The 22,500-nt window shown below is 35.1% G+C and overlaps 3 protein-coding genes across 8 annotated transcripts in view; 1 reads left to right on the top strand and 2 right to left on the bottom strand.

Moving 5' to 3' along the window:
* Positions 1 to 6,507, bottom strand: part of LOC125675948 (quinone oxidoreductase PIG3-like) — a 16,383-nt gene extending 9,876 nt beyond the window's left edge. The window contains exons 1-3 of one of the 2 annotated variants that reach the window (XM_048913806.2): positions 6,388 to 6,507; positions 5,459 to 5,605; positions 2,576 to 2,711 (exon numbers count right to left, since the gene is read on the bottom strand). In XM_048913806.2, coding sequence (XP_048769763.2) covers positions 2,576 to 2,711; positions 5,459 to 5,605; positions 6,388 to 6,450 — 346 coding nt within the window. In that variant the 5' untranslated portion in view covers positions 6,451 to 6,507. Of the gene's footprint in view, positions 1 to 2,575; positions 2,712 to 5,458; positions 5,606 to 6,035; positions 6,176 to 6,387 lie in introns of those variants that run through there. The other variant, XM_048913808.2, reaches the window with a different exon arrangement.
* Positions 6,508 to 6,864: 357 nt separating this feature from the next.
* Positions 6,865 to 22,500, bottom strand: part of LOC125675950 (uncharacterized) — a 21,897-nt gene continuing 6,261 nt past the window's right edge. The window contains exons 1-8 of one of the 2 annotated variants that reach the window (XM_048913810.2): positions 12,475 to 12,579; positions 11,931 to 12,081; positions 10,921 to 11,061; positions 9,235 to 9,334; positions 8,998 to 9,122; positions 7,534 to 7,741; positions 7,243 to 7,276; positions 6,865 to 7,008 (exon numbers count right to left, since the gene is read on the bottom strand). In XM_048913810.2, the coding sequence (XP_048769767.2) occupies positions 6,900 to 7,008; positions 7,243 to 7,276; positions 7,534 to 7,741; positions 8,998 to 9,122; positions 9,235 to 9,334; positions 10,921 to 11,061; positions 11,931 to 12,053 (840 nt within the window). In that variant the 5' untranslated portion in view covers positions 12,054 to 12,081; positions 12,475 to 12,579 and the 3' untranslated portion in view covers positions 6,865 to 6,899. Of the gene's footprint in view, positions 7,009 to 7,242; positions 7,277 to 7,533; positions 7,742 to 8,997; positions 9,123 to 9,234; positions 9,335 to 10,920; positions 11,062 to 11,930; positions 12,082 to 12,474; positions 12,580 to 22,500 lie in introns of those variants that run through there. The other variant, XM_048913811.2, reaches the window with a different exon arrangement.
* The window catches only part of LOC125676475 (testis-expressed protein 11-like), a 36,230-nt gene continuing 26,569 nt past the window's right edge, over positions 12,840 to 22,500 (top strand). For all 4 annotated transcript variants that reach the window (XR_008800920.1, XR_008800922.1, XR_008800921.1 and 1 more), the window contains exons 1-9: positions 12,840 to 12,897; positions 15,297 to 15,433; positions 15,671 to 15,755; positions 20,918 to 20,997; positions 21,139 to 21,169; positions 21,353 to 21,402; positions 21,576 to 21,704; positions 21,981 to 22,061; positions 22,232 to 22,369. Coding sequence is in view for 1 of the 4 variants with exons in the window: in XM_056157919.1 (XP_056013894.1) it covers positions 12,858 to 12,897; positions 15,297 to 15,433; positions 15,671 to 15,755; positions 20,918 to 20,997; positions 21,139 to 21,169; positions 21,353 to 21,402; positions 21,576 to 21,704; positions 21,981 to 22,061; positions 22,232 to 22,369 (771 nt within the window). In the remaining 3 variants the exon portion in view is untranslated. The remainder of the gene's footprint in view (positions 12,898 to 15,296; positions 15,434 to 15,670; positions 15,756 to 20,917; positions 20,998 to 21,138; positions 21,170 to 21,352; positions 21,403 to 21,575; positions 21,705 to 21,980; positions 22,062 to 22,231; positions 22,370 to 22,500) is intronic.

Here is a 22,500-nt window from a genome sequence, read left to right as displayed (position 1 = left end):
TGTGTATCTCTATGTAAAACTTATCTGTTATTGTGGCCCATCCTACCCCTGGGGGCCATGATTTGATAATTTTGAATATACATTTCTTGAGGAAGTGGATCTAGAGGTGACAATTTTTTAAAAGTGCCACCATAATTCCACTATTTCTTGCTTATTTCCCTTTTGAAAAGGGTGTGACCTTTCATTTGAATAATTTTGAGTCCCATTACCCAAGGATGGTTGGTTGAATATTGTTTAACGTCCCATTTGAGAATTTTTCACTAATATGGAGAACAATACCGGTGAAATTTAGGCCTATGATTAGCGTTTAGGCCTTTAGCAGGGAGGAATCTTTATCGTGCCACACCTGATGTGACATGGGACCTCGGTTTTTGCAGTCTCATCTGAAGGAGTGTCCCATTTAGTCACCTCTTACAAAACAAGAGATGTTTGTAAAACACATATGCCCCCCATGGTGAAAAATTGAAAAGGGTTATACACACACACATCATTTAATTGAGAGTAATATCATCAATTCAAAATATTGAGCAGACAATATCTTCCTATGTCAAGAGTGGATTGACCATGTGACCTAAAAATCAATAGGTGTCATCTTCTCCTGAAGATGTACCAGTGTACCAAGTTTAATGTCTGTCAAGCAAAGGGTTCTCAAGATATGGAGCAGACAGTATATTCCAATGTCCAGTTTGACCCTTGACCTTTGACTATGTGATCTGAAAATCAATAGGGGTCGTCTTCTCCTGAAGACGTACCAGTGTACCACGTTTGATGTCTGTCAAGCAAAGGGTTCTCAAGATATTGAACGGACAGTATATTCCTATGTCCAGTTTGACCCTTGACCTTTAAACATGTGATCTCAAAATAAATAGGGGTAATTTTCTCCTGAAGATGTACCAGTGTACCAAGTTTGATGTCTGTCAAGCGAAGGGTTCTCAAAATATTGAATGGACAGTATATTCCTGTCTAGTGTGACCCTTGACCTTTGACCATGTGACCTCAAAATCAATAGTGGTCGTCTTCTCCTGAAGTCGTATCAGTGTACCAAGTTTGATGTCTGTCAAGAAAAGGGTTCTCAAGATACTGAGCAGACAGTATATTCCCATGTCAAGTTTGACCCTTGACCTTTGACCATGTGACCTCAAAATCAATAGGGGTCATCTTCTCTTGAAGATGTACCAGTGTATCAAGTTTGATGTCTGTCAAGCAAAGGGTTCTCGAGATATTTGACGGACAGTATATTCCTATGTCCAGTTTGACCCTTGACCTTTGACCATGTGACCTCAAAATCAATGGGGTCATCTTCTTCTGAAGATGTACTGGCGTACCAAGTTTGATGTCTGTCAAGCAAAGGGTTCTCTAGACATTGAATGGTCAGTATATTCCTATGCCCAGTTTGACCCTTGACCATATGACCTCAAAATCAATAGGGGTCATCTACTCCTTAGGATGTACCAGTGTGCCAAGTTTGATGTCTTTCAAGCAAGGGTTCTCAAGATATTGAGCGGACATTATATTCCTATGTCCATAGTAGATTGACCCTTGACCTTTGACCTTTTGACCTGAAAAACAATAAGGATCCTCTTCTACTCATAACTAACCCACATATGAAATATCATTATCATCAAGTGAATGGTTCTCAAGATATTGAGCGGACAACACATGGTCTACAGACCGACCGACAGACAGACCGACCGACAGGTGCAAAACAATATGCCCCCTCTTTTTCAAAGGGGGGCATAAAAAGAAGGGGTATTGAGGACCTATACTAACCCAGATCCTCACGGGGACTTTACCCATGGATGCATGCATTATAACAAGTTTGGTTGAAATTGGCCAAGTGATCCTGAAGAAGAAGTAAAAATTGTGTAAAGTTAAGAGACAGACAGACAAACAGAAAATGGCTCACTTCAGCTTATATAATGAGTAATCATGGCTTTGCTATTTATGAGAAAAAGAATTTTCAAGTTTTCCCCCCTATATATTCTAATATAAAACTTTGTTCCCCTATTGTGGCCCCACCCTACCACTACAGCCATCAGATGATTAGAAGAGATCACTTGAGCTCTGGTGAGCTTTTGAGCATTTCAGTGGACACAGTGCCAGCACTCCTGGCACAACCCCCACCCAATGATCCATTTTCTATTGAAACATGTCCAAAGCAGTATTACATATATAAATGTGTCATCTTATCTTATACTTTTGTAGCTTTAGGGGAGCTTCAAGGACAGTACTAGACTCCAAACCCTTTACCCCCACCCCCACTTCACTGTTGTGAAATTTCTGGATCTGCAACTGAAAACAATGATAATGGAATCAAGATTAAGTGCCTTTGAGTAACAATCAAATTAGGGGTCTCAAATACTCTAGTTACAAATAATTTAAAATGAAAATCAGAAATCTTCTGTGATATTAAGAACAATGCTAGTCCAAATGCTCTCTCACAGCATCTAAAGTTTGATCTAAAAACTTTCCATCATGTTCATAGACTTAAGAGACAAAAGTATATGGATTTTGGTTTAAATTTTTCTTTTTCACAACTTTAAAACATATAAAAAAACATCGAATATACATGTACCAGGTAATAGTGCCATGACTCGGTCACCGACTTTCCAAGAACTGCCACATCCTGCTCCCAACTTGTCTACGACCCCTACCGCCTCTAGTCCTAAAATGTCTGACTCGCCTTGGGGTGGGGGGTACACACCCTTTCTCTACAATAATAGACCCATTCAAGTCAAATGTCAGCAAACTAGTCACTCGATACTCATACTGTATAATCATACAGCTGTATATGTTATTGTGGATTCAATATATATATTGGACCTTCAGTATTGCAGTTTCAAATTTAACTTTTAAGGTTGAAGTGACATTACTTCAAACAATTAAAATAATACTGGGCAACAAAAACACAAAAAAAAATATTGATTATTCCCAACAAAATTGATGTAAAAAGATTCATATTTTAAGTTTCGAGCTGATTAGGCCTAAGAATCATGGGCTACCTCATGATACAATATGCATAATGATAGAACCATGTGATTATAAAATTTTGTAGTCATAGTAAATTCAGTATTATTTCAAAGATAAAAATCACAAGAGTCAAGACCTACCTGTAACATACAACTGCATCATGATATCACACTGACAGCACGATATACATAATTATCACATGATCAATGAAAGGTGAAGATAACGAAAAGTGAACAATCTCATAACTCCAATAAGCAATACAAAATAGAGAGTTGGGCAAACACGGACCCCTGGATATACCAGAGGTGGGATTAGGTGCCTCGGAGGAATAACAATCCCCTGTCAACCAGTCACACCAGCCGTGAGCCCTATATCTTGATCAGGTAAACGGAGTTATCCGTATAGTAAACAAGAGATGTTTGTAAAACACATATGCCCCCCATGGTGCAAAATTGAAAAGGGTTATACACACACCTCATTTAATTGATAGTATTATCATCAATTCAAAATATTGAGCAGACAATATCTTCCTATGTCAAGAGTGAATTGACCATGTGACCTAAAATTCAATAGGGGTCATCTACTCCTTATGCTGTACCAGTGTACCAAGTTTGGTACGTGTCAATCAAGCAAATAATTTTTAAAATATAGGAGACAATATATTACTAGGTCCAGTTCAACTATTGACTTTTGACCTCAAAATCAATATGGGTCATCCTCTCCTGAAGATGTACCAATGTACTAAGTTTGATGTCTGTCAAGTAAAAGGGTTATCAAGATATTGAGTGGACAGTATATTACTATGTCCAGTTTGACCCTTGACCATGTGACCTCAAAATCAATAGGAGTCATCTTCTCCTGAATATACACCAGTGTACTATTTAAAGTTTGATGTCTGTCAAACAAAGGGTTCTGAAGATATTGAGCAGACAGTATATTCCAATGTCCAGGTTGACCCTTGACCTTTAAACATGTGACCTCAAAATCAATAGGGATCTTCTCCTGAAGATGTGCCAGTGTACCAAGTTTGATGTCTGTCAAGCAAAGGGTTCTCAAGATATTGAACGTACAGTATATTCCTATGTCCAGTTTGACCCTTGCTCATGTGACCTCAAAATCATTAGGGGTCATCTTCTCCTGAAGACATATCAGTGTACCAAGTTTGATGTATGTCAAGAAGAGGGTTCTCAAGATACTGAGCAGACAGTATATTCCCACGTCTAGTTTGACCCTTGACCTTTGACCTCAAAATCAATAAGAGTCATCTTCTCCTGCAGATCTACCAGTGTACTAAGTTTGATGTCTGTCAAGAAAATGGTTCTCAAGATATTGAGCAGACATTATATTCCTATGTCCAGTTTGACCCTTGATCTTTGACCATGTGACCTCAAAATCAATAGGGGTCATCTTCTCCTGAAGACGTACTAGTGTACCAAGTTTGATGTCTGTCAAGCAAAGGGTTCTCAAGACATTGAACGGACAGTATATTCCTATGTCCAGTTTGACCCTTGACCTTTGACCATGTGACCTAAAAATCAATAGGGGTCATCTTCTTCTGAAGATGTACTGGTGTACCAAGTTTGATGTCTGTCAAGCAAAGGGTTCTCTAGACATTGAATGGTCAGTATATTCCTATGCCCAGTTTGACTCTTGACCTTTGACCTCAAAATCAATAGGGGTCATCTACTCCTTAGGATGTACCAGTGTGCCAAGATTGATGTCTTTCAAGCAAAGGGTTGAGATATTGAGCGGACATTATATTCCTATGTCCAGAGTAGATTGACCCTTGACCTTTTGACCTGAAAAACAATAGGTGTCATCTTCCACTCATAACCAACCCACATATGAAATATCATTATCATCAAGTGAATGGTTCTCAAGATATTGAGCGGACAACATGTGGTCTACAGACCGACCGACAGTTGCAAAACAATATGCCCCCTCTTTTTCAAAGAGGGACATAAAAATCAGTGTGCAAAGAACGGCCTACTAATCAGTATGAAACACGTTAGATAGCATTTGACTCAATGATAGATTGGCAAACTAGATCGTTATAACGATCACAGAATTTGCGAAATGCTGATTTTAAACGAGACTGTTGGAACCCCTGCACCATCAACTTGTTTGTCAGTAGCCTGCTTCGATTTAAAAACTGACCATAAGCAGAACAAGCACTTGCGTATCGAATCAGTTAAGAGATATAAACACCATATGCAGGTGATAATGGAATATTGCTACATAAATATGGGAAGTTGACGATGGAGAAGCTGAAATCATCCCATTTGTTATAAAATTGAGTTGTTAGTTTGCCGTTAATATCTACTTTCAATAAAATATCCAAGTATGAAGCAGAGGTGGGCGTCTCTGTGGTGTCTTTCATTTCAAGTTCACTGGCCCAGGGATACATCAAATTGACATAGTCTACAGCTGGTACTGAAACCAAGTCTTCATCAAGACATGAGCAGAATGTCGTTGTTTATTATTTTACCTGTAGAGTGTCAGCCCTGTTAATTGCAGTGGCATACACTTTCAGCAAGACCTCTTTCTCCCTCAGTTGTGGAATTGGTACTGAACCAATCGCAAGGTTCTCCGGTCCTCCAGCTTCAAATATCACTGCTCTCATCATCCCCGACATCTGTAAATCCAAACCTTAAAGTTCACTATTGGGTCATTCCAATTTCCCAAATGGAATACTGGAAAAAAATGATCCTGTTGGTAATACAATATCTATGCAACAGTGAAATTCCTGTTGAGATGTACAAATAAACTTGACCTACTTTCCTGATCAACAAAAATCCAAAGTGTAATTAGGGCCATATATACATGTAGTTCCACAGATAGATAGTTATATAAACTGTATATATAAACTTGTCATATGCAATTTCTTTATGTGTATGTGTGTTAATTAAACATTTTTAAAATATCATCCCCTCCCCCTAAAAATACAAACAAATCTCCAGCTAAAAGGCTGGACACTAATAAATCAAGTTGAGGATTCAATTATACACTGCAAACTGACAAAAGTATTTATCATAACTATTCATTTGCAGTACTGTACCTCTTACCTCTCTTGGGGGGTTGGACGTGGTAGTTCTACAGATGGGCTTGCAGTAACTACATGAAATATTCAGCGTTTTCCATGCATGTTCTAAATCATGAACCCTCAAGTTTTGTAAGATGAATTGGAACACTTTAAAATATGATCTTTAAGTTAAAAAATATCTAGATACATTTTTAAGGTATAAAGTTTCAATTTGTTTGAAATAAGTCGGCCCCGATGGAAACTTGCAATTTGCAGCTGATTTGAACTCCCGTTATTTTTAACACCCATAATTTAATCCACACTTGAACATAAAACCAAAATATTTATTCTTTAATAAATACTTGGTAAGGTAAATATAAATTACTTGTACATACCGCAGACGTACACCTTATAAACGTTGCTGTCACACACAACAATGTACCGGTGAAATGAAGCATTTCACATTGTAAGGGAGATTACTCTACTTTCGTTTTGAAGGCTGGGTTATTCTGGCGGGAAATTTCAATCAAGTTCTGAACATTGAAAAAGATGCATGCAAAAATGTTATGAATAGAATTATTTCAGGTTTTAAAATACAACTGTCAACAGGGATCTCTATAATAACCATATCATAGGTCCTAGATTTCCTGATATCAGAGATGTATATGTCAATTTAATATCAGATAGTGAGACAATGCCATTATAAGTAGCGGCTCTTCACTTTAATGGAAGAAGATATGTTATACATGCCTTTGCTAATATCAATGATCACAAAAACTGCTGTATATTTTGTTACAGTTCACACTGTATCAACAATATTATTTCAGACTGTCTGATTAACAAGCACATTATTAAACAACACAAATGTACAATGTAGACACATCAATAATTTAATAGTAAAAGACTGTCAAGTTTTAAACTCTGGTTTGTGTAAAAGGTTGTTCACATCACAAGTCAGTGAAAATACATGAAGCAAAAGTCTTTCTTTTGGTTCCTCCAGAGTTTGGTTAACAGAACTGAAATGAATACAAAACAGCTGGTAGATAAAGTGACATTACAATAGATCAACGCAGAAATTAGATTTACCATTTCTAAAATCCCATTACTGTTAAATACCAGCTGCTCAAAATAACAAATTACAATCATGTTGTCTGTTTATATTTGTATAATCATATATTCTACTTAATTTAGATTCTATAAACATTGGCATTTTCATTCATGCAAATATTAAATTTATTAGATTAACTAACCTCATGCAGGGTTGTTCTAGGCTTGATTGAAATTCTGAAATAATGAAGAAATTAAAAAGTAAAGTGTACATAGCATAAACATTTAAAAAATATAGTGAAAGAAAAACTCAGAGTATAAAAACACCCATCTGAAGTGTTCCTCAGTGCACACAAAAACTATGCATGTACACTACAGTATACAATTTGACCATCAAATTTTGATCTATCTTAAATCTCATTTTGCCAGTATATGATTAACATGTCAGTATACATCACACTACTGTCTTGCATTAATAACATTGTACAACCCACCACTAATGTAACTGCTTTGTGATTGGTCAGGCTGTCTTGTTTCAGGCGTCCAATAGAAATCTGAGAATTCGTTGTCATCAATGGGAGGTAGTGCATCCATCTCCTCCAGATTGAATGCTGTGCTGGTACACAAGGGCAACACCTGGCTGTTACTTTCCTCATTGAAAGGCAGGGAATTCTTCTCATCATGAAGATTTTCAGAACTATTCTTATGAAATAATTACAATACAAAAGATAAGACAGAAATGTAGAACATGTTGGGACAAATGTATATCATACCTCTATGAATTTAACAGAGACGAAATTCAAGCATGGCTTTGACATTTTTCAGAAATATGTCTGAATCTGTTCCCATGTTTTCTCTATCAGTAATCTGTCTCAAGAGATTTATATGATAAAAAGTATTACAAGTATTACAAAAGTATTACAATGTTACCTAGTACAATTTTACTATTACATGTACCTAAATGCTATTCATTACACTAGTCAATTAGTCATTGATGCATTAAGATTATTTAACCATGTATATTTTTTTTTACATTTTTTTTGTCGATACCCTATAATGGACCCCAATGGAAATAAGCCTGTTGGCTTTTTTGGGTTATCCAAGATAAAGGGCAGTATTTATATTATGTTTATTAAGTGAGCCTAGTGCTGGGACAATTTTAAAGTCCAATCTGTGACTGTAAATGCAAAATGTGATATTATTTATAGATTGTGTTATTTTATGTGATATTGTGTCATGTCAATTGTTATTCTTTGTCTAACGTGCCTTTATCTGAATAAACATACATGTAATAATAATAATACACTAAATTTTTATTTAATGGCTCGTTAAAACACATCTTATGAAGTATGATTTCACCATCGAAAAAGTGATACAAGCTCTCTGAATTATTTTGTGAGAATTTTTTTGTGATTTATTCCCGAATGATAAAAAAGTACTTTGTTTGCAAATAAGATACTCTAGAGTCCAAATTTTGCTGTGATTTCATGCATAATATGAATTATCTAAGAAAAATGCCTAAACGACTCAGATAGATGTTCTAATTTTTTGAATAAGAATATATTTATGAAAATTGAAAGCGTTATTTGCTAATATTTTTTAAATCTACAGATAAAATCTTCAAAAAACATGTTAGTTAGAAAAAAGATATACTGTATCAGAGAAACATATTTTAAAAAGAAATTGAAATGAAATGGTCGAAATTCAGAAATATTATGATTTTTCTAATTTGAACCTAGCCGGATCGGAATTATAAAATTAAGGTAGTCACAGAGAACATTGTAATCAGAAACCACATTCCCTTGATGTAAAATGGTTTACAAATTAAATGACTTTATAAAGGTTTCTTTGATACTTATTAACTTTTGTGGATATTTTTCATTTAACACATGGTGTTTAAATGCATACCAGTAGTACAACATAGGATTATCTCACTCTGTAGGCTATACCTAACAAACCTGATTTGATTCGCCTACAAAGTCAATAATGTGTCTCAGATGATCCTGCTGTTCGTTCAAAATACTGTGAACTGAAGTTTTCAAATGATGAAGTACTTGATGAAATTGTCCTTGGAAATAGTTTCCTATAAAAGGATCCAATAATATCAAGATTTATTAAAAGGCATCTAGAAGAAATATTCCAATTTGTGATTTTTATACATTTAAGGTATTCCAAAATCTTCTTTCAATGCGTACCAAAGTGCTGCACTACGTCCTCCATTTTATCTGTTCCCTGCACAAATCCATTGTATTCAACATCTGAACAATCTGACTGATTAGACTGGCAATAATCCAACTATTTTAAAACAAGTTCAAATCAGTAACATTAATTCATGTACATGTAGGTATATTACAGATGGTGAGCATGCATATAACATTTTTTTGTGATACTGGAATGAATATTGAAAATGGATAAAAATAAAAATTTGTTGCACTTTTTCATTTTTAAAAAGCTTCCTTGAAAATATTTATAATGTCTTTTCAATGAGTTGCCTCCCCCTTCCCCTTTTAGAAGATGCACCCTTTACTTAAACTTTTTAAATTACTGCATTTAATTACAGCATACATTATTTAAAGATACCTTAAAGCAATACAAGCTATAACTGACGATATTTTTAAACTACCCAAGCATGCACCTATTGGTACATGTATAACTACTGTAATTCCCAAAATTGGATGAAAAATTCAGCAAAATAAACAAGAGAATATTGCTTGAGCGCATACCTACTATGAGAGTTTCACATAAACCACCATAGCCTAGGATGTAATCGTCATATACTCGGGAACGATGATTGTCAAACATAATCGAGATGCTGTACATATAAGACCAAGGTAATGCAAAGATGGAAACTGACATGAGTTACTGAACATTTTGTTAGTTTTAAGATATGACATTGTGTCATGAATGGCTTTAAACATATTATAAGTGTAATATTAAGAAAGTAATAACTACTCAAATGTGCCACTCAAATGAAATAGTGATAACGAATATTAAAAAAAATTAGCATATTACATCAATTGTTTATAAATCCGACACTTGTGTTGTGCCTCTTTTTCCACATTTGTCCAAATTGGTGACCTCCGAGGTCAATGCACATTAGATTACAAACAGGGAATTACTGTCATGAAGACAATAATTCATGAATCGACATCTTCTGCTGATTTGATGGGTTTATTGCTTCAGATCCACTTTGATTCAATGAGATTATATATATTCAATCACAAATATATTATTGCATTGTATTTTATTTTTCAATTTATCTACCATCAGTTACAGTTTGTAATTGCTTTAATTATTGCATGTCATCACCCCATTTTCCACTTTTAGTATAGAAATCTTAATCATTGACAGTTTTCAGATACACATAACTTTCCACACAGTTTGATGTATTGTCTATGCATTACAATATTGTAATATGCAGTTTTTCTCATGATGCATCATTGACAGAGATGGACATCATGGGTTTTTGCTAATCAGGTGACTGATATTCTTTGGTTTTGGTTACAGACTGGTATTTATCTGATATTCTTTGGTTATAGACTGGTATTTATCTGATATTCTTTGGTTATAGACTGGTATTTATCTGATATTTTTTGGTTATAGACTGTTATTTATCTGATATTCTTTGGTTATAGACTGGTATTTATCCGATATTCTTTGGTTATAGACTGGTATTTATCTGATATTTTTTAGTATAGACTGGTATTTATCTGATATTCTTTGGTTATAGACTGGTATTTATCTGATATTCTTTGGTTATAGACTGGTATTTATCTGATATTTTTTGGTATAGACTGGTATTTATCTGATATTCTTTGGTTATAGACTGGTATTTATCTAATATTCTTTGGTATAGACTGGTATTTATCTCAGTTCCTTACCTCTGTTCCTTGCTCAGTGTAATGACAACTGCTAGAAGTACTGTGGGAACAGTATCCCATGTCAGGGTCCCATTCCGCCCCACCCCCTACTCCTAGCAATCTGTCCCCTGCCTCATCTGTATTTTGTAGTGATCCAGAGGGCTGGAAAGTTTAATAGTAAGTCAATGATATTAGCTTTTCTCTAAATACTGAATTCAAGGGTCAAGTATACACTGTACTAAAGTTTTGATAAATCTTATTTATCTGATGAGAAGGAACATGAAGTATTTTCACCCATTGATTCATTAATAATAAATTTATCCAATAATCTGCGACTATAGACTTGCTCAGGTCTGTATGTTCATTCATTAAAAATATTGCTGACTGCTCTCTGATAGTTTTAAATGTTCAGAGTTCTGACATTATAAAAAGGTATGAAAGAGAGCATATGCACTAGAAATCAAAATGAAAAATTATAGAGGGCGAAGCCCGCTCATGACCCAAAGGGCCGTGAGAGTGGAGCTCTCCCTATAGGTAACACATATATACCTGTTTAAAAGGAAAATATAGAAAACTAATGAAAAATTAAACCATACCTATAAAACTTAAATTTTTTGGTCCAAATGACATCAATTCGAATACAACCATGTGGACATGTATTTCTCCATTTTGAATCTCATGTACCCAAGTTCATGTCGTTATGAGATGTTACATAAAATCCGTAAAAACATGTAAATCTTATTTTCTTAATCATATATGTAGGCATAACCATTCCTCGATTTACGCGATATTGTACCATGTCCCCTATGTTTTGTGAATTTGCTAAACACCGATGCTGAAATTATGTCGTCACAATTCACTGTTTACATCTCCCGCGTTCAATGAATAGGTGGATTACAATACTTTTTGCTTCACCCTTAAAAACAGTCACGCCATAAGACATTTTATTAACATAGACTTGAGCATGCCTAATCTACATGTATGACAGCTTAAGGTTTTTGTTTTAAAATATAATTATTTTGAGAAAATACCTCTGCTTTAGTTAAACTTAAATACTGGTTATTTGGATGAAGTTGAGCATTGACGTCAGACATGCACTCAACAGAAGATGGGGAAAATCTTTTCCTTGGTGAAGGTGCAGAGCAAACATCCATAAACTTTCTTAAATCAGCTTTGCTGTTGCTAAAATTGAAGTACATGTACATACTAATCATTTAATCTGATACCATGTATGTTAGTTCATTAATTTTATTAATTAAGATTTATGCATGTGTACATTCATAGGAACCGGTAATTTTGTCTGTAATTATAATAGGTGGGGCCTGTATCATAGCACCGGTTTTTTGTTTGTTTGGGGGTGGTATCATGGATTAGGCCCCTATTATTATTACAGACAAAATAACCGGTTCCTGTTCTATTAATCTCAGCGAGATTCGTTGAGGCTGGACGAATCTACTTGATATTAGTGTTCTATTTGCGAGACTACGGTTTCAACTATTTGTAATGGTAGATCGATAAATGTTAGGTTGATTGTAGACCCTGAAAGTGAAATCAAGCTTCTTAAATTCAACTTACATTTTTCAGATTTTGAATTTGATTACTAATAGCCGCTTTAACTACGTATATCAAATTGTCGTCTGTAAGACTGTTAAATCTGTTACATCGCGACAACTTTCGTCTGGGTATTCTTGGACAGTTTAACGCAAGAAATAAAGTTGTACAGTTCAAACGCTTAAAAGACGAGGAAGGTGATTTGAGCCCGATGGAATGAATTTTGCTTATTTTTCGTGGAGAAAACTTTCTAATTAGGTATTATGGATATTTGCAAATACGTAAAAACACCACGGGTGAACGCATCATCACATCAAGAATTTTATACTATGGATTGTATAACATTTTAAATTTGATCGGGCTAGATATTCCACAACTCGTCAATTCCTTTGAAAATCATAATCATAATGAATAGGCCGAACTATCCAGTTTCTTGTGATCTAAAATGTAAGCAACTTTAGAATTTGGGTTAGTTAACAGAGTTCGATTACTATGATATCAGGTGGTTTGGTCCTTTACAATTGGAATTGCCACGCGTTTTCTTTCATTCAGAAGAGCTTAAGGGGGGGGGGGGGGGGGGGGGGGGGGGGTTAGGTAGACTTGTTTTAATCATAACGGGGAACAAGCCCCTGTGCATTGACTTAATTCAGTGGGCAGTACTGAATACATTGCTTTCCAGATTAGATCACAACACGTTTTGTCAAATTGTAATTTATGTGTAATAGGAAGGGAGAAATGCAACGGATCAGACCGGGATTCGAACCCAGGCCCTCTGAATCTCTAGTCAGGTGCTTTTAGTTTAGCAATTAAGCTAACTGGCTACCGGCGATCAAAACCGTCAGACCGTCACAATCCTCCTCCTTAAATGTCTTCTCACCTTGAAGACATCAACCCAGGATCTATATATTCCCCTGGCAGGCATTTTCACCTCTCAGTTTCTTTGGCTGGTCTGCGGTACCAAAGGGAGAAAAGTTTATGCAATGGACCAGACTGGGTTGTGAACTCGGGCCCCCTGAATCTCCAGCCACATGCTTTGCCAACTGAGTTTTAATTTCTGGATTTTACAAAATTGTTGGTAAAAGGTCATTGATCATTAACTAACTAAAATGATATCATTAAAGTGTATGCAACTTTACATTTTTCACAACTATTAACCTTACTAGCTAAACTTATTTTTGTTTACTGGGATGTTAAAAGTGTTTAAAACATATAATTAAAGTATCCATTTTTAAAAAATAATGTTCATGTATGTAATTGCAAGTTTCTTGCTAAAATGTTTTTGTTTGTTGTTTTACTTCCCATCACCATCATCATTATGTGAAATGCCTCCAATTTTGACCTATGCGTGGTGCTTATTGCAGTAGCAGTGAGTGTTCCTTATCATGCTAACACCTACCATGGGATCTCCATTTTCAAGGTCATATCCAAAAGACCCTAATCTGATTAAGATCGCTATATGAGGCGACTACATAAAAATAAAGGAGCGGATCGAGGAGCTGATTTTAATTAGATTGCAAAAGACCCGTGACTTTCATCACTTGTAATACCAAGTGTTAGGCAAAAGAAGAGTATGTACTGATGTTAATTGTCTAAGGTTTGACACTGCGCCTGGATCGAGAATCAAATCCAGGTCTCATGGATGTGTCCAGCAAGCGCTATAACCACTTAACCTATCATTACTGGCAAACATCCTTAGGAGTATGTGTAAATGTTCAAAATGAATTGTAGTATGTAAAATCATTTACCAGTTTTGTTTTAGTCCCCTACCAACAGAGTCGGAGGAGACTTTAGGTTTGCTCTCTGTCAGTTTGGCAAATCAGTTTTGTGCACTTTCCCCCCGTCATGCTTGTAGATCAGGCCTTAAAACTAACTTTTCATGTCACCAGTCCATTCAGACTGATAAAAGTATAATTTCTGCAAGTCCGCAGAAAAATTTACCAGTCCACCAAGGTTTTCCAGAAATAATTAAACATATTTTGTTATATTATTCATATAAAATGGGATTTAATGCGATATGCCTTGGACAATATTGCAACACTAATCAGGTTCGTCTGATGTCTAAAGAGGAATGTCAAAGGCGTGTTTAAGATTCAATAAGCAAGTTTTCAAAATGACGTTTTAGAAAATTGACCAGTCCCATCGGACTGACTAAAACAAATATCAATCATTTACCATGTCAAGTTACAGATCAAGTTCGAATTTAGTTTTTTCATGATCAAATTTTAACGAAATCCAGGAATCTTGGAGAATACCAGGTACATGTAATTATTTTGTATTAATGCAGTTCAGTGATGGGTGGGTGTTTTTTATTTTCTCCATCATTTCAGACTTCATATTCCTTTATTTGTCGCTCTCTTTATCAACAATTTTGAGATACTTCCATGAGTTTACACAAGTATTTAAGATACTACCATAGTTTTTCAGCATTAATTTGAGATATGTTCATGACATTTTACACCACTACTTCAAAATACTTCCTGATTTTTAGTAACAGGAATACTTTAAGATACTTCCATGATTTTACAGCGCTGATTCGAGATACTGCCATGATTTTACAGCACTGATTCGAGATACTTCCATGATTTTACAGCACTGATTCGATATACTTTCATGATTTTACAGGACTGATTCGAGATACCTCCATGTTTTTACAGCACTGATTCGAGATACCTCCATGTTTTTATAGCACTGATTCGAGATACTTCCATGATTTTACAGCACTGATTCGAGATACCTCTATGTTTTTACAGCACTGATTTGAGATACGTCCATGATTTTACAGCACTGATTTGAGATACGTCCATGATTTTACAGCACTGATTTGAGATACCTCCATGTTTTTACAGCGCTGATTCGAGATCTCTGCAGCAGAGAGAGCCAGGAGGATGGGAGATGGTGTGATTTGGTGGAGAAAGCACTACAGCTTTCAGGAAAAATTCAACTAGAACTACAACAGCACCCCAATAAAGACATTATGGAACAGGTATTTGTTACAACATCCAACTTGTGTACTGAAAGCAGAATATTTTATTCATGTACATTAATTTGCTGATGAGAAAACCTACCAAGGCATGTATTGTATAATATGTAAACTGTTATTGCTTTAGATGGAGACTATTGTACATGTATACTGTTATTGCTTTAGATGGAGACTATTGTACATGTATACTGTTATTGCTTTAGATGGAGACTATTGTACATGTTTACTGTTATTGTTTAGATGGAGACTATTGCAGTTAACCTGTGGAACTTTACCGTGTCACTGAAAACTGGCAGAAGGTTATCTTTGTTATCCAATGCCAAATGTATGTATACACACCAATTTAGTTTGTCTGATGAGAATTTAATTTTCTGATGATAATTTAGTTTTAGTTTGTCTGATGATAGTTTAGCTTGTCTGATGATAATCTAATTTTTAGCCGAGTTGCAACGAAGTTGAACTCGGCTATTGGTTTGGTGATGTGGGCGGGCTGTTGGGCGTCAACAATTGGTTTCCGGATGATAACTCAGAAAGTTTAAATCCGAATCAAATGATACTTAAAGATATTGTTATGTACCAGGTAAGGAAGACCCCTATTGATTTTGGAGAAACTAGGTCAAAGGTCAAGGTCACAGTGACCGAATATAGATTTAAAATTCCAAAAAATTTTAGTTTCAGGAGGATAACTCGAAAATTTTTAAAACTTGTATTCATAAATAGAACTTCAAACAATTCCTATTGTATTCTAATCAAGGTGTATGAGTTTTCAGCTTTAATTAGTGGTTATAAAATTTTCCTCTGAAACAGTTCCTATTGTTTTCTAATCAAGAGAATTTTAAACTCCTGGAGATGCAACACCAATTCATTTACCTGTTTTTAAAATTCATTGATGACTTAATTGGCATTCATATAGGAGTATTAGAAGAGATAATATACAACAATGAAGGATGCCCATTTCCAAACTCCTTTTAAAAATGTTATTCACAAGAATTTATTACATTATATTCAACAATTAGTTCTTCACAATTGTAAATATGCCACATCATTCCTGACTTTACAATGTATCCTATGCAACTCGGCTTATGCACCCCTGGGTGCATATATTGATTTTTCTTATCATAGTTTAGGTTTTTTTAGGTCACCTGAGTAAACTCAGGTGACCTATTGCAATTGGTTTTTGTCCGTTGTCGTCTGTATTGTGTCGTGCATTAACAATTGAATATTTTGAACTTCTTCTTAATAACTACCACTCCAATTCTTTTCAAATTTGGTATGAAGCATCATTTGGACAAGGGGGACATAAATTGTAAATTTCAGGACTCCAGAACCTCTGGGGCCCTAGGGGCGGGGCAAAAACTGCCCAAAATTGACCAATTTTCAAAAATCTTCTTCTCAAGAACCACACACATGTAAGAAAAACTAAATGCATAGTGATGTAGAGCAGGAAGGCCTCTACCAAAATTGTAAATTTCATGATCCCAGGGGTAGGGCCAAACTTGTTATATAGTGTTTATGTGTAAAACACTTAAATAACATTTTCTTTAGTACTTTTGATACTAAATTGAAACTAAATGGATAGGGCAGGTAGTCTTTTACCAAAATTGTAAATTTGATTTTCCCCAGAGTAAGGGTTTTGAGGGTGGGGCCAAACTTAGTATATATAGTATTTATGTGTAAGTTTGCTGATACTGTATAAAATCTAAGTGCATACTTAGAAATAGCAGAAAAGGATGTACAAAAAATGGTGAATTTCACAACCCAGAGTTATGACTTTAGGATGAGTCCAAATTAGTCATATATTTTGATGTTTTAATTTTAATACACCTATTATTTAAAGCCTTTCAACAGTGTATGCACTTTTGAGGGCAGTGAAGTTTTGAGAACACATCTTGTTATACCCCCCGCAACAAGTTGTGGGGGGGGGGGGGGGGGGGGGTATACTGGAATCAGGTTGTCCGTCTGTCCGTCCGTTCGTCTGTAGACGCAATGGTTTCCGGGCTCTAAAGCATTATCCTTTCCACCTACCGTCACCATATCATATATATGGACTACCCATGGGATGAAGATGTTCCCTATCGATTTTAGGGTCCAAAGGTCAAACGCACTGGACATCGAAGTAGCAATATGGTGGTTCGGTTTGTCATGCCATTTGTTTTTTACACTCAGAAAAGAGGTAGTTTATACCTATTACCAACACCCTTTGGGAGATTGGGGTAAGCGGGAGGTATTCTTAGTGAGCATTGCTCACAGTACCTCTTGTTTTATACTGTTGCTGAACATTAGAATTTAGCTTAGATATTCAGAACAGGAAATTTTTTTCTAGATTTCATAGCCTATGGAAGTAGTGATACTTTTTCACTAGTATTCAGGTGACCGTTAAGCCATGTGGGCCTCTTGTTTTCTGATACAGTGGAACCCCGTTATTACGTTTTCCATTTTGTCACGATAAAATAACGTAATACCGGGGGCAACGTAATAAACGTTTCCAGTGAAATCCGTTTAAAATATCATTTGGAAATTGTATATCGTCCGTTGGTACTCCGTGAAGGGGTGTGTGAATATATCTTTACTGTTTCTTTGTTTAAAAGACTATTATACTTTATTTACATCTTATCTTTAATGTCCGTAATTCTTCATGTTCTTATCCCTTTTCTTTATTTCTGGTGTAGGATACATAGGATGTTTTGATAAACGTTGTTTTTTCTGCATTCGTTTGGACCGCCATTTTGTTCAACTTTAAAACAATGCGTTCATGTAAATTTCTATCAATAACTCTTTCCGGTTCGTATTCAACATTCGTATTAAAAAAATAACAAAACATCGTTTTATTAAGTTCTCTAATTACACAATACACAACACAATAAAAAAAAAATCCCACCCCAAAACAACAAAACTATAGACACAAAACGCACACGATACCCAACACTTACACACTTTTCTCACCAACGATAAACACGGAGAACAATTTAAGCGCAATCCACATAAAAAAATAAATATAATGATGCACGAAGATTCCATTTATAACGCTAAATGATGGCACTAAAATCACGTGCGCATCAAGGGAAAATAGAATATTCACTGAGATAAATGCCGTGCACGAATCGGCCGATAACACAGGACAGTTTGATTGGTGTATGTATGGACGAGATTTACGAACACCCAAGCTGCATGTCCAAACAACGGACAATTTTTTAATTGACCACCTTTCGTCACCTATGTCCAAGCAGTTACCCAAGCGATTTTAACAATGCTACGATAAATCTTGTCTTTCATGTTCGGTACCAAAGCTGTCCGTAAATAGAGTTTTAACAGCGAAGGTAATCACACTATGCTGAACACTCAGGTGGTTGAGAAATTATTTCTTCGATTATCAAAATATGAAAAATGAAGTAAATTTCATAGAGTACAATGTCTAAATAAACATTATTTAATTGTTTATCACTGGCTTCTATACAGGGTATTCACCTGTATTGATGTCGCTAGATCTATCGAAGCGTGATCAGTCAAGCGTCTCTAATCCCCAAACAGACCAGGAAATTTACATGGTGACTGCCTCAGACAGTCAAGGTGTGAATGGCTTATTATTTTGAGAATCATTATTGAATAATTAGGGGTTTATTACGTTTTTGTCGGAATTTTTACAACGTAATACCGAGTCCCGGCATCTTAGGGCAACGTAATAACGAGGTCTATTTTATATAGGTTTGTTAAGAAATGGTTTTGTGCTTTGAAATTCCAACGTAATATGCGGACTAACGTATTAAAGGGGGAACGTAATAACGGGGTTCCACTGTAGTTTAATTTTTTTGATAATAATTTAATTTGTTTGATGATAATTTAGTTTGTCAGATAATAATTTAGTTTGTCTGATAATAATTTAGTTTGCCTGATGATTATTTAATTTGTTTGATGATAATTTAGTTTGTCTGATGATTATTTAATTTGTCTGATGATATGATTAAGTTTGTTTGATGATATAGTAGAATATTTACATTTCCAATGTGTTGTTTTCAATATTTTTACCAATTGTAATGAAAGCCATTTCCTCATGAATACAATTCAGTTGTGAAGCAGTGATTTTTTAAGGCCCATTTTGGGTCCGAATTTTGGCCCTTTCCCCTCCAAAAAATTGTAAATTTTTTCCCAAATTAGGTTGCATTTTCCCCATAATAAAATTATGAAAGAAAAAATGTATTTGAAAAATATAAACATTCGATGCGAATTATATACATACGACTTAAAGAGTTATGGAAATTATGATTTGGATCTAGAACAGTTGAAAATTTTAGAAGGTTAAAGAAAATTAGATGTTTAAAAAAAGATAATATAATGTTTGATATGATTTTAAAACTTTTTTACGATAAAATTGATTTTTCCCAATTTGACAGAAATGTCGACAAATTCTCCCAATTCGAAAGCCACAGGACCTTTGTAAAAAATGTAGAAAAATCAATGTGAAGAATATGTATGAATTTTGATAAATATATATAGTACGTTTATTTAATGACTGCATGGGAATTCTGACAAACAAAATTAGAATGTAATTTCAGTTTTGAAAATACACATGTAAATGAGGGTATGAAGTGTAATGCTTCACGATGGTATACTTTTCATGATGTGTTGATAGGGTTCATGAAGTATACTGACTTGAAGCATCACAGGTTATTATAGTTTGTCTTATAATTATGATATTTCATTTTGTCTGATGATTTGACAGTTTGTCTGTTGATATAGTTTGCCTGCAAGTTCCACATTTAAGGCTAGACTAGTGTGTTGTAGGTTTTTTTGGTGTGGCAGAAAGGCCATCACTGACTTTTATGGAGTTTGTTAATTGGTAGGTTTCTTTTGGATCAGTTCTCGAAAATGTAGTTTCCGTGTTACAGTAGTTCAAAATTTGTGGCACTTCACCAACAATCGGTATCACATCTCTAAATGAGGGAAAGATTCTTGAGCTGAGATAAAACTCCACAAACAATGAATGTTAATTGAGAGGATCTGTACTCTTTCAAACAAGGGATTTTTGTTGTTGTGGCGAGTAGGGTATATAGGAATTATCATGTCCATCCAAATGTCTATTTCAGTGTGTGCATGTATTATTTGATATGGAGATATATTAGACACTACTATCACACATATGGATCCGGGTTAGAATAGGTCCTCAGTACCCCTTGCTTGTCGTAGAAGGCGACTAAATGGGGCGGTCCTTCGGATGAGACCGCAAAAACCGAGGTCTCATGTCACAGCAGGTGTGGCACGATAAAGATCCCTCACTGCTCAAAGGCCGTAAGCGCCGAGCATAGGCCGAAATTTTGCAGCCCTTCACCGGCAGTGGTGACGTCTCCATATGAGTGAAATATTCTCGAGAGGGACGTTAAACAATATTCAATCAATGTGACTTGGACATATTGACTTGGACAAGGTCATTTTAGTCACCAGTGGCAGTGAAGGTATCCCTATTATGACTTTCTATTTTTCTCTATAACACAGTACGACAAATTTGCTTGAAGATAGTTGAAGCGGCAGTCACAACCACAGAAGACCACATGAAAATTAAAAGGAAAATAGCTGTATGTGAAGCTTAATGACTGTTTTATGTGTAATTAAGTGTAAAGAAAGTGCATTTGTTTAAAGCTTTCAATTCAGTATTGTACCGGTATTCAGTTACATAGTAATTAATTCTTAGGCTTGTTTCTTCATTTAAAACTTAGATGGGGCTGAAAACTGCCAGAGCATGGCTAGGTGAGTTTTCGTTGGTTGCATTTGCAATTACTGTAAACTCAAAAAATTAGCCAATTTTCATATATTCAGTTTCATGTTTTTGATTTTATGTGTGGATGGAACAGTTCATTATGCAGAAACTGTCATGAAAACTATAAACTTTACATCCATATTCTAATTTTACAGTTATGTAATTTCTTACAGATACCAAAGAAATAACAATGGCTGCCAGTGTCCTTGAGCTCACTGATCAAGTAAGATAACGTACTACTCTGTCGTATCATAAACTCAGAAATCGTTTAAAAAGTATCATAGATCAAATGGGATCTTTAATAATGAACATACATGTACACACTGTATTCAAATATTTCTTGTATCTTGTTTGCTTTAGGTAGTATGATAAATGTACATGACACACTGTTTTCAGTTTGTGAAGCAGCTACAGAAGCTCATAGTGGAGGACGTCAATAGATGTGGGTCCACGGATTCCTCAGATAAATGGAAACTAGACGTGGAAGAAGATCTGTTCAAGCTACTTTGTTACAAGGCTGAGGCTGTGAGATATTACAACTGAGTTTCCCTTTTCAATTTTTTGTTTAAATACCTTAAGTATTATGTTAAAGTGAATTTTTATGCAGTTTTACAATATTCATATGCTGCATGTTGAGTTTTGCTGTGAACTGAGTAGGAACACTCAGCTGAAATGAATTATCTTCAACTGTGGCAACGTTGATTTTCTAGTATGTACAATTTGTAGATTATTTTAAAATAATTTCTGTACATATTGACAATGTTTAATTAGCTCATACAAAGACAAGTTTCCTCGTTGTAGAATTTGACTCAAGATGATGATTCCACGGCATTAGAGCTAATACAGATTGCTAAAGAGATGTTGGTCAAATTTCCACACGAGGTCAGAAAGCTTTGTTTTTCAAATTTACATGTACAAATTATCTCTATAACGTGTACAAATTATCTCTATTATTATGTTAATACATGTATGATATAGATACATTGAACAACACACTGCATAGAATGTTATCAGATTCTAAATAATATTTGATTCTTTTTGTTGTAATGCAGGGAGCATTTTTGGCCATGCTTTGTTACAATTTTGGGGTGGAACTCTACCAGAAAAAGAAATTTGAGCAAGCTGTTGTTTGGTTGAAAGAGAGTTTTGAGATGGGAAAATATCAGACAAACCTGGATGCAAAAAATCAAGTAAATTTAAAAGAAATGTGATAATACTTTTCAAGAAAATATTACTTTTCTGCCTGATTGTAGATTGATTGTCAATGATTAGCATTACTAAATGGACATCTTCTGACCATTCCTTTGGTAATCTTCTTGAA

This window comes from Ostrea edulis, chromosome 3 (genome assembly GCF_947568905.1).
Source record: "Ostrea edulis chromosome 3, xbOstEdul1.1, whole genome shotgun sequence".
In the NCBI taxonomy this organism is placed as follows: Eukaryota; Metazoa; Mollusca; class Bivalvia; order Ostreida; family Ostreidae; genus Ostrea; species Ostrea edulis.
The sequence above is the reverse complement of the archived record's forward strand: the minus strand, read 5'-3'. Positions and strand labels throughout refer to the sequence as shown.